At 42.8% G+C, this 16456-nt stretch overlaps 1 protein-coding gene and 1 pseudogene across 1 annotated transcript; both read right to left on the reverse strand.

Annotated features, from left to right (window-relative positions):
• Positions 1 to 17: 17 nt before the first annotated feature.
• Positions 18 to 4826, reverse strand: fam185a (family with sequence similarity 185 member A). The gene is made up of 8 exons (XM_071537733.1): positions 4271 to 4826; positions 3934 to 4043; positions 3603 to 3695; positions 3290 to 3428; positions 2303 to 2344; positions 2093 to 2188; positions 1764 to 1898; positions 18 to 1595 (listed from the first exon to the last, which is right to left on the reverse strand). The coding sequence occupies exons 1-8, from the start codon at positions 4710 to 4712 to the stop codon at positions 1483 to 1485; spliced, it is 1170 nt and encodes a 389-aa protein (XP_071393834.1). The 5' UTR covers positions 4713 to 4826; the 3' UTR covers positions 18 to 1482.
• A 1621-nt stretch (positions 4827 to 6447) lies between these two features.
• On the reverse strand, positions 6448 to 9059 carry LOC139659431 (fibroleukin-like; annotated as a pseudogene).
• Positions 9060 to 16456: the final 7397 nt, after the last annotated feature.

Genomic DNA, 16456 nt, shown 5'->3' on the forward strand with positions numbered 1-16456 from the left:
AACTTTATATACTGGTCACATAATTTTTGACAATCACAGCAGACGTCAATTTTGGGATCTTTTATGCTTTACATCAAGATGTATTATGAGCTTTCCATTTATACCATCTCCAACAAACCATTTTTGCATTTACCCAGAATTTATGAGATAATCTACAAAAAAATGCTTTTCTGTATCACATCTTCACATTCAGTCCACATGTTCAATAAACAGTGTCAGTCACTAAGTTCTAGGAGTGCTTGGATTTGTTCAGAAATGCACAATCGCAAATTGGTTTTGTAAAATGGACTCTTATGATTGGACAAAGCCAAGCCACTAGATCAGTGGGTCTGATCTAGCCAAACCTTGTGAGGTTTCAAGGTTTTACATATCAACAATCAAACATCCACAGCCACAGAATATTCATGTGTTTCCTGCGATGTTGGGAAGCTGAGACTGGATGTGTGAAAATAAACAAGCCTCTCCCAAAACGAGGCACAAGAGAGCCGAGCCACAGACTAATCTGTATTTTCATCAAGAGACAAAGGCTGGAGCTGCTCTACTGACAACAAATGGGATCTGAACTCTGTTGACACCCAGGGTGACGCAGGCTCACACTCTGCTTCAGAGACGTCAGCACTAAACTGAAATGAAGCTCATTTGGTGAAAACATTGATTGGTCCAAAACAAGTACAGATCCTGCACAGCTCAACAGCACATTTGTGACGATAACTTCTAGTTCTTTCCGAATACACAGAGAGGATTGTGGGAAAAAGCATCTATGGTGTCAAGATTCATAACATTCATTACGTTTTCTTAATCTTTAACTTCCTTTTATGAATCAGATACTGCTCAATAACAATCAAGTGGAGAACAGGCATGATTTGAAGAACATTATGTTCTCAAGTGCTGTACACCGTGACTAGTGACTGACTGACCTAATTTGCCTTTTAATGATGATAAAAATTTGTTTCCAATACACTGGGCAGCTCCAGGTTTTGTTTCTCGATGATGTCACAGATTATACATTCATAACAGTTTTAGACTTACAATTACAGTTTTATACTGCAGGCACACAAGCCATACAGAAGACATGCGAATCATAGACTCGTTTAGCTACTCTGACAATATTGAGCATTACAAGTACAGTAATAATAAACATACTATTCTTAAAATATGGTTTTCTAATTTACATTTTGTGAAATGGATATCATTTAATCAATCAGTCATTCAAAACCCTATGCCAGTTCAGCATAAACCAACACTGGTGCATGGTTATACAGTATGCTTCACAGATTTACTGTGTGCACTGGCGACCCAGAATTTCCTCACTGCATGAACTACCTGAGTTTGAAAGACTTTAGTCAGGGAAAGGTGAATCAGTCCTCTGGAGCTGCAGTGGTTATCTGGCTCTGTCTGCTGCTGATGTGCCTTTTTTTTTTTTTAGAATAAACCTCCAGTGCACTGACATTACAACCCTCCAAAAAGGCCATTGCTCATAGCTCAGCTTCCGAGCTTCAGGGACTCGAACCAGCTTTGTGTCTTCAGCCTGACGGAGCCTCTGTCTGCCTGAGCCTTCACCCACTGCTCCGCCTGAGGCTCACCGTTCATGTAGCCTGGGACAGAGGCACAACAAGAGAAACAGGGAGGCTGAGTAGTGAAAGGAGAACAGACTGGTGTTTGGCTGTATTATACTGGTTTAGGTGTTGGGAGAGTTTAGTAATAGATTTACAGTAACACTGCCTTGGAGTGCAGTGTTGTAATGAAGACTGATGATGACTCACCAGTAACTGTGGTTTGGCCCTCGGTCGTGCTGCACTCCGCTCCATGCAGGGAAACCTCTGGGCTGATATCCACTGAGGCTCCACAGAGCTCCACCCCTGCTCTGATGGAGGAGGGGACGCGCACACACACTGCTCCTGAGCAAGAGAAACATGTTACAAAAGAATGAGGGATAGAGAGATGAGAAGAATAGCAGGTAAAGGTAGTGGAGGGAGACAAGGTAGACAATTTAAAAGATATGTGCATAGGAAGGCAAATTTAGGAATGGACAAATTGTGGGTAATAAGGTGATTAGCCCTCTCATGCTATTTGATATTTCCAATCTGTTTACCTTCTTGACTGTGGAGTTCAGCGCTGCCACTGTCCCCCACATAGACATCGATGTCTCCACTGTGAGAGGAAACCTTCATAGAGCCACTTGAGCCGTCTACAAAGGCAAAGCAAGCCCAAAGTGTTGGTATTTTTCTTTTTACCATCGATTAAAATAGACACTGTACTTAGTTCATTGTGCACTGCAAAATGAGAGAATCAGCTTGCTTACCTACAATTATATCTCCAGAAATGTTCTTCACAGTGGCGTTACCTTATAATCAATGAAAATACAAAGTCAGCATTAACTGATGTAACTACTTGTCAATGTATTTTCAGCTCCTAGTCGACAGAGTACATAACATCTAAAAGGTAGAGACGATGGACTTGTTGACAGGGAAAGCGGCTCTTCACAGGCCGTGCTTACGGTAAACCTTCATCATTGAAGTTAACAAGATAATTGTTTCCATATATTCTAGGAAGAGGGGTTTATCTACGTCAGGAAGAAATTAAAATTCTATATGGATGACACATCTTCCAGACTTCACACTACAATGCTGTTACTGTCCTTGATCCAAATTCCTGTCTCCAAGACTTAGTCATTTTACAGCTAACGCTTTTTACGACTAACCCAAAACAAACAAATAAACTAAATGCATTTGAAATCTTTACTTTACTTTTTTGTTTAGGGAAGGATCAAGATTTTAAGATACATATTGTAAATTGTAATTACAAGGAAAATTAGCCAACAAAAAGCCATTTTTTATCTCATTGTGATTTTAAGAATTTGAGTTATTGATGTCTTTCCTGGGATATATATATATCTACTGTGTATGTATATATATATGTGTGTGTATGTGTATATATATATACACACACTGTATATACACATACACACACATATCTATCTATATATATCTATATATATATACACACATACACACATATATATATATACATATATACACAAACATATATATATATGTATGTATGTATGAGGTATATATGAAAAGTATTTTTATTCGTAAAAATCCAACAGGTTGTATTTGTTCACTGCTGTTAGGATGACAACCAGAATGGTGATGTCAAACTAGCATTTCATCCCACACAGAGTTTGCAGAATGTTTATACTTTTACATTTTTGCTTAGCAGTAGCACTAACCATGCAGACACTTATATTACATGAGGGGTCGCTATTGTTTTTTGTTTTTTTTCTCACCATGTACATGCCCCAGCTCTACTCTCCCAGAGGAGGAGGAGACAGAAGTGGATTCAGCATAGATGGCTTTGACTTTCAGAGGGCCATGCTCTGTTGACACGTTCATTGTGGTGCCCTGGAGCTTCTTCACATCCACTGCCTGTAAACATACACACACACACTGACCACCGAACAGCACTGAAATATTCTGTAGTCTACTGTCATCAGCTGCATGCAGGGTGACCAAAGTGTTGTTATGGCCTGGGACTGCCCCCTAATGACTGCTGAGTGTAACAACCAGCAAGGACCAGATAATATGAAGCTGTAGACTCACACTGTGTCCACATGTGGTGATGTCCACATTGCCGTGGATAGTGCCCACACCTGTAACATGTCCTCCATGGGACTGCACCTCCACCTGATGACCCTGTGAGGTGAGAAACAGCAGTGAGTGGAGGACAGGGAGCAAGAAAATGTCAGCCTGACCCCAAGTATTAGATTTCAGTCTTATTTCACATTAGGCTCAGAATACAGACAGTGGCTTTTTATTTGACATTTGAGAGAACTCACTTCTGCTGTTGTACGACAAAACAGAAAATACTTTTCAAGATGCATCTGCTGCAATAAGCATTGGTTTTGATGTGTTATGATGTAGGCTAGCCCACCTTGACAGAGTGGAGCACACAGTGGCCCTTCTCAGTCTGCACCTTGCAGACATCACACTCCATTTTCTTGACTTTCACGCTGCCTTCTCCTTGAGTAGTAATGTAGAGATCTGACACACAAAGACACACAGACACAAACTATTAAAGAAGACCAGTGGAAGACATACAATTAGTATCATTACTGATTTAAGACGTCGTTGTTGTAGAGGTCATGGGCGTCCACTGTCTGTTTGTAGTTGTTTTGAAACCATTAGGGAGGGATTGTCATCCACGCAGACGGGGCATCAGAGGGGGCACCCTGGTGACCTTATCATTTTACACCATAAAGGATACTCACTACTTTTGATAGGTGCTGCCAGCTCAACAGACACGTTGCTGTTGACCTTCTCGGCCAAGATAACCAGCTCTTTGCTTTGGTCATCATAGTGCACGTGGAAGTTATCCAGCTTGACCCCCTGGTCAGCGCTGGTCCCGTGGACTGTGATAAAGGCTCGGTTCGCCTCGGGGAAGGCGTGCGGGTCCAGCGGCCGGATGGAGATGTTGCAGCCCAGCTGGACCCGCACTGTGCTGAACGGACTCACCACCAGAGTCCACTGCTTCAGAGGCTTGTTCACCTCTCTGCATGTCGGAGGCGCTGACCTGGTGCAGGGAGAGGAGGAGAAGGAGCGCAACGTGGGCACACACCGGTAGGAGAGTGGGAGTGTGTGTGGACTTGCTATCAGAGATTGACAGCGCAAGAGTCCAACACAAACCCGCTGACTTGTCGAGTACCGAAACATCTCGGTTACCGCCGGTAAACAAGCCGCACGAGCCGAATCATCCACATTTCACACTGCTGACGTTAGTTAGTGTGATGTAGGTGGACTGGAAACTAACTACTGAAGTAAACAAGACTCATTTGGTCAACATGGGATGTCACACCAGTGTCAAGCCACTAAGAATAAACATTATGTTTTCCGGTCACAATTTTCAAAATAAAACCCTTAACGCGGCTGCGTTGCAGCGTTTGAGTAGGCCTAATAAAATGATCAAAGTATAAATATAGACTTTATTCAAGGAATAATATGTAGTAAATGAATTTGTAATGTATTTTTTTCCAAAATAGCCTATTCATACCCATACAAATCTGAATTTTTTGAATCCAAAATTCTGCTGCTAAAATTTACTAAGATTCTAATACACAAAATTAGCCCATACCAGACAACAGGAGGATGTCTATCCAGTTGATTTGAACTCACAGCAGTGGCACAGTCGTGCACCTGTCTCAAGTCCGCTAGAAAAAGCCACCACCGAAATACCCTGTATAGACCAGTCTCCATTCAGAGCCATATATGCAGGTTTTTGTTCCAGCCAACACTATAGCAGATGATTTCACATATTAGTTCCCCCTTTCTGGTTGAATGTGTGCTAATGATTGAAATCAGCTGTTGTAGGGTTTGATTGGAATGAAAACCTGCATACACATGGCTCTGGATGACACATGGTTGGAGACGACTGCTGTAGGTGTACTTACCATCTATAATAGACTGCCCAAAAATTCACTAAGAGTCAAAATGTATGGCAGACATCTTAGGATGTCGTTTTCAAGATTTTGATTATAGACACAGAATCCATGGGCTCTGGTGAGATTTGGGCTTTTGGTCAGGTGCAGGAGCTTGGTCATATTTGGGCCTGAGGGCAGAATTTGTTTTATTTTATTATAATTTATTTTGATAGTTAAGACCAAGGAAGCTTAAGTTTTTGGTAAGGCGACATGGGCTGACGAAGACCCCCCCAAAAAAAAGAGATTGTCTGCTTTTGAAGGCCGACTCGTCAAGTTCCGGTGGTATTCTTTGTAACTCCGTCTAGCTTGACGCAGCCGGATGTCTCTTCTGTAACCTCCTTTAGGTAACCATCTATGTAGTGACCGCCCTCTTCTCATTTTGTCCAATCACACGCCGTCCTGCGCGTGACCACAAACAGGTCGAAGGTCGATGTCTCCACAAAGGATACTGGGAATTTGAGTCTTAAGTGGGTAATGTTTTCGTCGTCGAAACTCGTTTTAACATAATCACTTGTAATATATTTCAAAAAGTGAAGGCCTTGAAATATTTGTCCAAAACATTCACTCTTTTTTAGTTCGACCCATTCTCCTGTGGTGTTAAAATAACTGAGAGCGTGCCTCATAAATAATGCAAACCGATAATGTCTTATGTCCAAGAATCTGTGGTTGCTTGCTTGGTTTCATAATATTGGTATACATGTCATATGATTTGTTGGTTATTTCATTTATATTGTTTTTTTTGTTTGTTTTTTCAAATAAACGAATGCAGAACTTTATGTACATTAGTTTTATTCATCTCAAAATAGCAAACTAAAGTATAAAACATAGCAAACAGCTTAAATCAACCATCAATTGACATTCCAGTACTGTAATAAAATATAGCAGTCTCTCTATTTCTCATTGGCTACCCATGAGATTTGCGTTTATTAACTGATAGAAAAATAACTCTTCACAAGAGGATTTCTCTTTCTCGTCGTAGAACAAAGTCTACTTCCAACATCAAAACATTTAATTATGATACATGAATGGGTTATGAAGAGATACTCTGAAATCAAGAATAACCTTTGTAAGTATTATGTACACCCTTCCTCAGTGTAATATGCTTCATCTTTCAGCGTAAACAGAACAGTATTGCAGAATAGCCTGTATCACCACGAGGCGGCAGCATTGTGTCAATAGTGTACAATAACACATCTGGCGTTGGGAAAGTAAAGGACAGTTTGAGAGCTTATGGTTGAAGTTAGAAGTTATGATTACCCTTTATGCTTGGAAATGCTGTTCCATTTTCTCTTCAAGCATGCCCAGATAGTCAAAGCCAATCTAGCTCATGGTGCAAAGCCCTTTGGTCTGATCATCATTCTGACAGTTTTAAAAGACTGCCTGTCACTGGTGGGATAATACTCTGTCGATATGTTGTGCCACGTCCCCCAGAAGATCCCGTCCCGGACCCCTTTGTACGTCCCCACATAGTACTTCCCATTGAGGTTTGCTGCCATGCAGGCATCAAACCACCAGCCTGAGCTGTAGTAGGCCCCACAGTTGCCTGATGGGTAGCGGTCGTGGTCCCGGTCTGGGGTGGTGAAGGCCCTGTTGTTGTGATCATACCTTGTGCTGAAGCGCAGGGCGTCCCCTGCAGAGCCTGAGTAACCACCTACTGTCAAGCGGTAGCGCAGTCGCTCGCTTGCCACCTTAAACTGCCCGTACTCTGCGTATCCCGTCTCCCCCTCAAAGTCCTCCAGCTCCACCCGCAGAACCATGTCCCTGGCCCGGGTCAGGAGGTGGATCTGCTCGTTACCCAACCAGAACTCCCCTCCGTCCAGTTCCCCGAAGCCCGACCGGTACTCCCGCCCAGGTCCGGTTGAAGCTCACCCTGCCGTCCTGTCTGCGCTGCAGGACGGTCCACCCCCCACCCTGCAGCTCCATGTCACACAACACTGGGAAGGTTCTGTTTCGGAGGTCAGGGGTCACCATATAAACGCCGCTGTTTTTCTCCCCCCTGATCCTGTGGTCAGAGCAGTCTCTCTTTGCCGTGGCAACTGTAGACAGGAAGAAAATGCTTTATTAATGACTAGCAGAAATTATATACATGATAAATGGGTTTCTTTTTTTGGTCAAAGCCTCCCAAAATCACCCTCTTCATCATTTAAGGTGTGCATGCACAATGTGTATTGATATTTAACACCAAATGTAATTTAGCAGATACAATATAAATACAGGTTATTACATTTGTAACTGGCATACTTAGTATCTTTTTGTCCTAGTTTTCAGTCTATCACCAATGATTCTTTTGGGCATATCTGATAAATTACACACAAGTTCACAAAAAAGTTTAGTCCACAAAGACTGAAGTGACTGCATGGGCCGGTATAAAATGCAAATCCTCTTGACCTTTATCAGATCAGGCCTACAGTTATGCTGCATAATAAGGAGCCGTTAGTTGTTTGTCTAAAGGGTTTCCAGTGTTTGAACTCATGCGACTTGGTGTGTTTGGATGAAGAATCCATAAGATTGATTTGATGTCTAATTATTCATTCGCTTTAAGCCACGCTGCACTGAAGGATGTTTCAAAGCTGTTTAGTCTGACTAAGACTGCACACTTGTGGTTTTATCCCTACTCACCACTCAAACTCTGACACATGCATTTTGCGCACATATGCAAATTCCTCATATGGCAAAGAATAAGCCACAATGTATGTTGCAAAGATGATGATCTCAGTCCTCCATGGAGGCTCATATTATATTATACTAGGCTCAGTCTTCTCACTTAAAATCACGCATCTCATCTCTTAACGCTTTGTTTGGCACTGATGTCATACCAATTACTTTGATCAAGTAATACAATTATAAGCACTTAGAGTTCTGATATACAATAAAACTACAATAAAACTGTAAAGATTCTTTTACAGTTTTCTCTGTGCATGATATGCAGAGTTCTTTGTATAAATACTACGTTTGGAAAATGTAATGTCATCAAAAGAAATTCACTTTTTACAAGGTTGGTTGTAAATTTCATTAATTTGTATTTGCCTGTTTTGCCTAGTGAATTTTTGAACATTTCTTAGTGTTGACTTGTTGAAACAATGCAGCCATTCGATTATCGTATAAAATGATGTAATACTTTTTCTTCAGTTATTATTTCATCTGGTAAACAAACTAATACAAGCATAATAAAGCAGTGACACTAATAACTAATACATAGTGAGAATGTTACTGAGATACCTGCACACTCTATGCGTAAATTCATGGTAGTGTGTGCATACAAAGACAAAACTTGGTCAAGCACTGTGACATTATGCAAACCATATGTCTTGCCTTTAGATGATATCAGTGTCGAGAGTTGTCTGTCTCCCTGGCTCCCCTCAGGGTTTTTTGGATGGCTCTTCAGATGCCTGTCCTGTGGCTTTCCATTTCCCAGGCTGTTATTCAGGAAAGCGGCCACCTGGTTGATCTTCACACGCAGCTCTCGTGCGCTGGGAGTGGTGGAATCAGGAAAGGGACTGGGAGAAGGGGGTTCGGGGCTGGAGGTGGCAGGGGTTGTTTGGGGAGTGGTGTCACGGATGGGGCCATAGCTGATGATTGTCATTTTATCCGGCTTAGTAGCTTGGCTGAGTGCTGTCGCCTGTAGACTCAATATTATCTTTGTCTGTAAGCTCGAGCCACTATTAGCGACAGGACTAGCTGCTAGATTTGGTGTTGTGGATCCTGGACTGGTGCGAGGGATAATACTTGGGTGAAGGGTATCACCGGTGTTTTTGTTTGGTCTTGTGGTCCTTGGGATTGAAGCTGGTTGACTGGTTGTTTGTGGCCTTGGATCAGACACGATCCTGCTGTTGGGGCGTGTTGTAACGCCCCTGGGGAGAGTGTGAAGGCGAGGGAGGAGGCCAACCTCCAGGAAGGGGCTAGTAGAGGTCTTTGGACCCAGGGTGATAGTTTTCATCGCGTTTGTCCTGAACTCTGTGTCCCCTTGGGAAAGATTCATGTCACTAATCTTTTTGACAGAGCTAGAAGTAGGTGCATCAGTTTGAGAATTTTGGATGCTGTCCGAGGTCGTCCCGCTGACTGGAGGAGAATCAAAATATGTTTTGGTGTTTGGGCTTGGCTTTGGTTTGACTGCAGGTCTTGGCTTTAGAGGTGGTGTTGCACCCGGTTGGGGTCTAGGTCTTCTTGGTGGCCAGTGTCTAGGTGGGGGCTTCGGTTTGGGTTTTTTGTCTGATTCTGGTTCAGGGTTTTGATCAGGTATAGATTTAGGGTTTAACTGAGGCATTTGGTCAGGCCTAGTGGTTTTAAGCTTTTGGTCAGTTTTAAGCTCTTGGTCAGTTTTAGGCTCTTGGTTAGGTGCAGGACCTTGGTCAGGTGCAGGACCTTGGTCAGGTGCAGGACCTTGGTCAGGTTCAGACTTGACATCTGGTTTAGTTTTTTGGCCAGCCGGAAACTGCGGATGTTTATGTTTTTGGTCAAGTTTAGGCATTTGGCCAGGGTTTGGATCAGTTTCAGGTATTTGGTCATGTTTTGGTTTTGATTCAGTCACAGACTTTCGGTCAGGATGGGGCCTTTGGTTAATTTTGGGCATTTTGTGGCTGGGTTTAGGCTTTTGATAAGGGGACATAGGAGCATGATCAGGTTTTGGCTTTTGGCCAGGTGTTGAGTCTTTGACAGATTTAGGCTGTTTGTCGGGTAAAGGATCTTGATCCAAATTTTCAATTAATTCAGTTACAGGCTTTTGGTCAGGTTTTGGCCTGAGGTTAGATGTTGGACTTTTTTCAGGTTCAGGCTCTTGGACAGGTGTGGAATCATGGTTCGATTTGGACCTTCGGTCAGATTTTGTTTTTTGGTCATTTTTTGGCTTTTTCTCAGGTTTTAGCTTTTGGTCAGGCTTACGGGTGTCGAGAGGATGTACAGGCTTTTGTTCAGGTCTTGACTTTTGATTAAATATTGGGTTGTTATCAGATTCTGGCTCTAGGTCAGTTACAGGATCTTGGTCGGATTTAGTTTTGTTGGTAGTTAAAGGCTTTTGATGAGTTGTAGGTTTCTGGGGAGGAGGCATAGACTTTTGATGAGATTTTGGCTTTGCGGTAGATATATGCTTTTGATCGGTTGTATGGTCTTGGTCATAATTATGTTTTTGGTCGTATTTGGGATTTTGATCGGTTGGCAGATGATCAGGTCGAGGTCTTTGGTCAGGCTTTGGAATTTGGCCTGGTTTTAGTTTTTTGCCAGGTTTAGGTTTTAGGTCAGCAGCAGGTTTTTGGTGAGAAGGCTTAGGCTTTTGACCAGGTGTTGCTCTTTGGTCAGGTAAAGGAGCTTGATCAGGTTTAAGGTCATAGTCCGATTTTGGCTCTTGATCTGGTAAAGGCTTAATTCCAGGTTTATGCTTTTGACCAGGCTTTGGTCCTCGGCCTGGTAGGGGTTTTATGATTGGTTTAGTTTTTGAGCTGATATTCTTTGTAGTTGTCCAAAGGCTGTGGTTTGTTCCACTTGAGATTGTCGTGGTGTGTAACTTCTGACTAGGATTAGTGGTGTTTGTAGTAGCTGAAGTTGAGCCAACTCTGCCTCGGGAGCTTGCCCCAGGTCTCAGGCTGGTGGTTGTGGAGCTGATCGCAGTGTTGGGACGACTTATCTTTTGTCCAGGACCAGCCAATGGGCTGGTTGCAGCAGTGGTCGTTGTTGGCCCACTTGTGGTCCTAAAGGCAGACTCTGGGTCAGGGTTTGCTGTTTGTTGACTGGGTCTCTGGGTCGTTATTCCAGATTTCACTGTCATTTTGCTGGTTGTAGACCATCTCTTGGTTGTTGGGCTAGGACTTTGGTGTGCGGTACTGCTAGCAGTCCTGTCACTAAGGGCTGGACTTTGTGTTAGTAGTCTTGATGCAGTTGTCGTGGTCCCTTGACTGACAGTAGTGGTCCTTTGACTGTCTGGAGTGAGATCGGTGTCTGTGTTTAAACCAGGGTTAGGCCTTGTGCTCGATATGAAGGGAAAGCTTGAGAGCCGAGCTGAGCTTGTCCCAGAAGTTCCACTGTCGCTGTCTGTGATAAAATGTGAGCTGGACATGGATGGAAGTGGCGATGTAAAGGTTATAGTTTCATCAAAGTCTGCAGAGTCAGGCCTTGGAGCCAAGCTGGGTGAAACAACGTCTGTCCTCTCACTTGCTTTGCTGGATGCCAATTCTCCATCACTGTCTCGCTGTACACTCTGGACTGGTTTTTCTCTCTCTGTTTTGATCTCCTTTCCTGTCTCCCTCTCCTCCTCCTGCTCCTCCTCCCCCTTTTTTATAGTCTTCTCTTTTTCTGTCCACCCGATGCTTTCAGTCTGTTTTGGCTTTTCATTATTTCTCTCCATATTGCTTTCCTTTTCCATTTCCTTTTCCATCTCCTCTCTGTGTTGCTCTTTCTCTTTATTTGTATGCCCATGGTCCTCGGATATCTTTATTATCTCACTGCCCCAGTCTTCTTCGCTTTGGGTCTCCTCCATCTCCCTCTTTTTCTCATTGTTATCTTGCCACAGATGATGGCCATTTCCTTCCATCTCCTTCTTCTCCTTATTTTTGACATCACTTGTCACCTCGCTCTCCTTTCCATTCTCCAACTGATGCTCTCTGTCTCCTTTGACGCCCCCCTTACTATCTTCTTTCTTAATCACAGTCTCTTTTCTCCTGTCCTTTTTGTCAACAACCTTTTCTCTCACATTACCCACTATTATCTCCTTCTCCCCACCAGCTTGTACCTTTGCCGGCCGTACTTTATCCTTTCCTTTCGTTCCCTCTGTCTCTCTTTGAGTTTTTTCATCTTTCCTTTCCTCTTCTTTTAGAGTTTTTCCTTTCTCATTTTCTTTTATGACAACTCTCTCTCTCTCTCTTTCTGTTTCCCATTTCTTTCTCTCTGTCTCCTCCAAAATCCTTTTCTTCTCTAAGTCAGTGTCCCCCTCTTCCTCCATAGTCCTCTTTTCCTCTTTAACTCTATCTGTCCCAAACTCTTTTGTTAAATCTCTGTCATTCTCTTTTTGTCTCTCAGGATCTCTCTCTTTCATCCAGTCCCTTTCAGTCTCATGTTTTTGCTTACCCTCTTTCAGCTTTTCATACTCTCTCTCTCCCAGTCTTCCACTCTCTCTCTCATTTTGGCTTACTGTACAATCTGCACACATCTTCCTCAGTTGATCCACATTGTCCTTCAGCTTCTGTACGTCCTTCACAATCTTCTCCAGCTCTCTGAGCTGTTTTGGCAAATGGATGGTCAGTGGTGGTAGATTGACTCGGTAAGGGCACGTGTCTCCATCGTTCCCCCGTCCGCATGGTCCTGCAGGTCTCAGAGTCACAGTACAGGGCCCAGATCCCTTAGTCCAGAGGAGGGCTCTTTCACCGGAGTCTGCTGTGGTCCAGGACAGGCAGGAGAAGGCCAGCAGGGTCCCACATAGGCACAATGCTGTTAACCTCATCGCGTCCTGAGAGTGAAGAGTAAAGGGGAAAGGGGGAAAGAGTAAAGAGAGAGAGAAAGAGGGTGCGGAGGGACACCAAAGACCCACCTCAGTTTGTGAGAAGCTGTGACAGAGAGAGGAGGAGGCAAGGTGGGAGGGAGAAGAGGAGGGAGGGAGAACTGATGGAGCTCTTCAGATGAGAGTGGCGTCTGAGAGTGTGTGAGAGGGAGGCAGGCGAAAAAAAACAACCCAAAAGCAAACAGCATGAGAGCAGGATTGGGCATGGGTGTATTTCTCAGTAAACTGGTTTCAATGAAATAGTGGATGAGAGATAAGGATAGCGTGAGGAAACGGTAAAATATTTCCACTTCATAATATCAACAAAGAGTTAACAGCTGCAGTTCTAAATCAGTTATAAAAAGCATGAACCAAGAAAGCCTTAAAATAAAAGAATTTATATGTCATATTGTAATCCTTTTATTACTTTCCAAATTTTCCTCAACCTAATCAAATCACCTAATGAAGACCATTTGTAATGCATTCTCACTCCATGTTGTAATGATAAACACACATTTTCTCTCCTTGTATATCACTGCCATAAATATGCATGTGTGTGACAGTTGCTTTGGCAGGCACTTCCCACGCTTCCTGTCAATAGGTCCACAAACATGTGAGTGACAGATGCGACAGGTCGAAATTTGAGGCAAAATATTGGCTGCTGGGCTGGAGCCAAGAGTTTGTTGCAGGGATTTGTAAGGATATATTTCATTTTGTTGCAAGTCCTGTGGTTTAATTTGTCAGGAATGTAAGATCAGTTTCTGTATTTATCCCGAGGGCTGCTTGATTCAAACGTTATGCCACACCAGAGATTCTAATTGAAATTTTTCAAATCTTATTGACTTTATTCAGACAGTACTAATCCCCAAGAAGGGGACAGAACTGGCAAGGCAAAGTCTGGAAAAGACTATGGCAGAGTGGAGAGTCCAGGCCAACCAGGGGCAAACTGTATGTGGATCCAAGGTTGGGCTTTTAACTACTTCACCATCTCTTCATATAGTAACAAGGCTTTTGAAATAAAATGTATCCTTTGCTTGTAAATGATGAAACACAGTGACACAAACTAAATGAGGCATCTGCGTGACAGGAAGTATTTATAATGAGGCTTTAGTTTCTTCAGAACTGGGGTGTAAATTTCAGTTCTTCATCAAGATATGAGACATGAATGATGATATCATATGATGCCTGTGTTAAATGTTTCAGAAATTGGTGATATTACTTTGACTGTCTACTATACGTTATTTTGTTTTTACTGGGTATTTGAATCATTATTACACCACTAAAAGTGTCTTGTTTAGTCCATGGTGAAACGTGACCATGTGCCTTTTCCTCTGTCTCGGTTCTCGGTTCACTGGCCCATTGCTTTGATTGTGTGAAGGAGGGGAGATTTCTCAGCTGTTCTTTAACGACAAAGGAAACCATTTGTTCAGCAAGAGGATTGTGTGATGCAGTACAGTGGAGATGAAAAATGGATAATAGTGGTAGAAAAGGGAACAGAATCATAAAACAGCAAAAGCCTGCAAGTTAGTTTTACAGTCATTTGTTGCTACAATTTGTTGAAATCTCCAGATTTGAGAGAATGGGTCAAAGTCAGGAATCCAATCAATTCAATTTTTAACATTGGGAAAAGGCTTTAATGTTTCTACTAGACTTTCAGGGTCCATTGCTTTATGTTGTGGCCTTATAATCCTTGCATACAGTAAAGATGGTAACTATGCCAGAGAATCTATGTCACTTTATTATTACATTGCAAGTTGTGCTATTGCAGCTATGGGCTGATTTGACATTTGACAACTGTTGGCAGGACAAAAACCAGAGCGAAGTATCCTTTCACTTCTCACAACCACTCCAATACTTAGGCTGGGAAATAGTGTGAGAGAAATGTTTACACTCTCGAGAGACTTCTGTCTGAACGCTAGGCCGTGTTGATGCATTATCATAGAGCCACATCTTTTACAACACCCCACCATAAGCCCCAGACAGCTGATGCTCAGTCGCAACAAACTGCCCTTAGACACTGATCCCAGGTCGTTACTGCATGAAGAGCTCTAACCCTGAAATGACAACCGTTTTAATTGATTAGGGTTAATGAGGTCAATATGGTTGATTTTAGCAAATTCTAGCTTGAAGCCTCAGGATCCGTTCTGTGCACAATGGCTGCACTCAGCCAGTCACTCTATTGTGCCCAATAATACCCACAGTCATGGCTTTACCCATTTATGGGCAACAGTTTTTTCTCCTCAGGGTGCCCTCTTGGGAAACAGTGTTTTGAATTCTCTCAGTGAGTTGGCTCGGCCCACTCTCTGTCCTGGATTGTGTAAACACTGTGCTTTTTTCCATGCGGACTAGAACAAACATCTGACCATCAGTCCAACTCTGCTGCCTGGGCTTCCTGGCAGGCCACTTCATCTCCATCCACTTTGGGCAGAGGAGTCATTGTCGTCGGTCATGTCTGCTATGTGCATAAGTGTCCCATTTCCAACTGAACTGGAGTGAACCCCATGGCTGTCTTACAGTGCAACGCCAGCTCGTTGTAATACCACACTCAGTCTGCCTGCCTGATGGTATAAACTTACCTGAGCAATATTGTTCTATTGACTCATTGTTTTCATGTCTGGGACACTGAAAAAAACCCAGGAAAAAAGCAATAAAAAACTATTAATGGTTGGAAAAAATATACTCACAGCAAAACAGTCATATGATACAACACCTGCCTTGTTCATGTGGGTCCGTGTACAGCAGTTTAAAATCAAAGTCTCACTCCTAGTCTCTCTCTAACTCTCTCTCTTTCTGTCGCACACACACACACACACACACACACACAATCATATTCACTTGCATTGCTTCTGGCCAATTCCTTAATTTACAGTAACTGATACATTCCTTTGCCATGTGCGAGAATGTTTTTCATTGGTCAATTTGCTGATAGTGATTATTAAAAGTGAAGAGGAAAGGACCGAGTGTCCCTCACATCTGGGCTGCATTTTCTACACCCAGCCAACACAAGATAACGTCAGGTCAATTTGTTTCTGTTCCAAAAGCCTGGATTTCATTAAAACATTGTTGTTGAAATTTATATTTAAGAATCCTGATGAAGGTTATGGAAAATAAGCCTAACATGGAAATGGGTGGTGTGCTTCTGACACCTCGCACCCCAGGGGAGTGTCGTGGACTTTGAGGTGGGAATGCACATCTTTGAGACAAAAACAAAACAAAACATTAAAAACTGTATCATTTTACCCTGCAGGAGAGATTATGGCACATTTTTAAAAAGTATGTTTTGCAGTCAACTTTCTGTAAACAAATCGCTATAAGGACATTTTTAGAGAAGCTGTCCAATTTTTACAGTATATCCCGAGGGACTTTCATACTGGATGGATTTGTGCTGAATCTGTGCATTTCCCAGCTGTGCTTAATAGAGACCATGCATAATGCACACTGGATGAGCTGGATGGGAATGCTCACCAAGGTGTGACTGAATGCATCTCAAATTCCTGCTTTTCTTCTCTGTTCTCTGT

The sequence above is a fragment of the Centroberyx affinis genome, unplaced genomic scaffold, assembly GCF_046629955.1.
Source record: "Centroberyx affinis isolate AG114_WGS23_722 - 3 ecotype Tasmania unplaced genomic scaffold, CSIRO-AGI_Caff_v1 ptg003110l_1, whole genome shotgun sequence".
Taxonomy (NCBI): domain Eukaryota; kingdom Metazoa; phylum Chordata; class Actinopteri; order Beryciformes; family Berycidae; genus Centroberyx; species Centroberyx affinis.

Excerpts from the sequence above, each read along its gene's own strand:
- fam185a (XM_071537733.1), bottom strand. The coding sequence starts at position 4,712 with ATGTTTCGGTACTCGACAAGTCAGCGGGTTTGTGTTGGACTCTTGCGC. Across the intron at positions 3,429-3,602 it reads TCACCACATGTGGACACAGT|GCAGTGGATGTGAAGAAGCT; the intron begins GTGAGTCTACAG and ends GTATGTTTACAG. Across the intron at positions 2,189-2,302 it reads TTCTGGAGATATAATTGTAG|ACGGCTCAAGTGGCTCTATG; the intron begins GTAAGCAAGCTG and ends TTGCCTTTGTAG.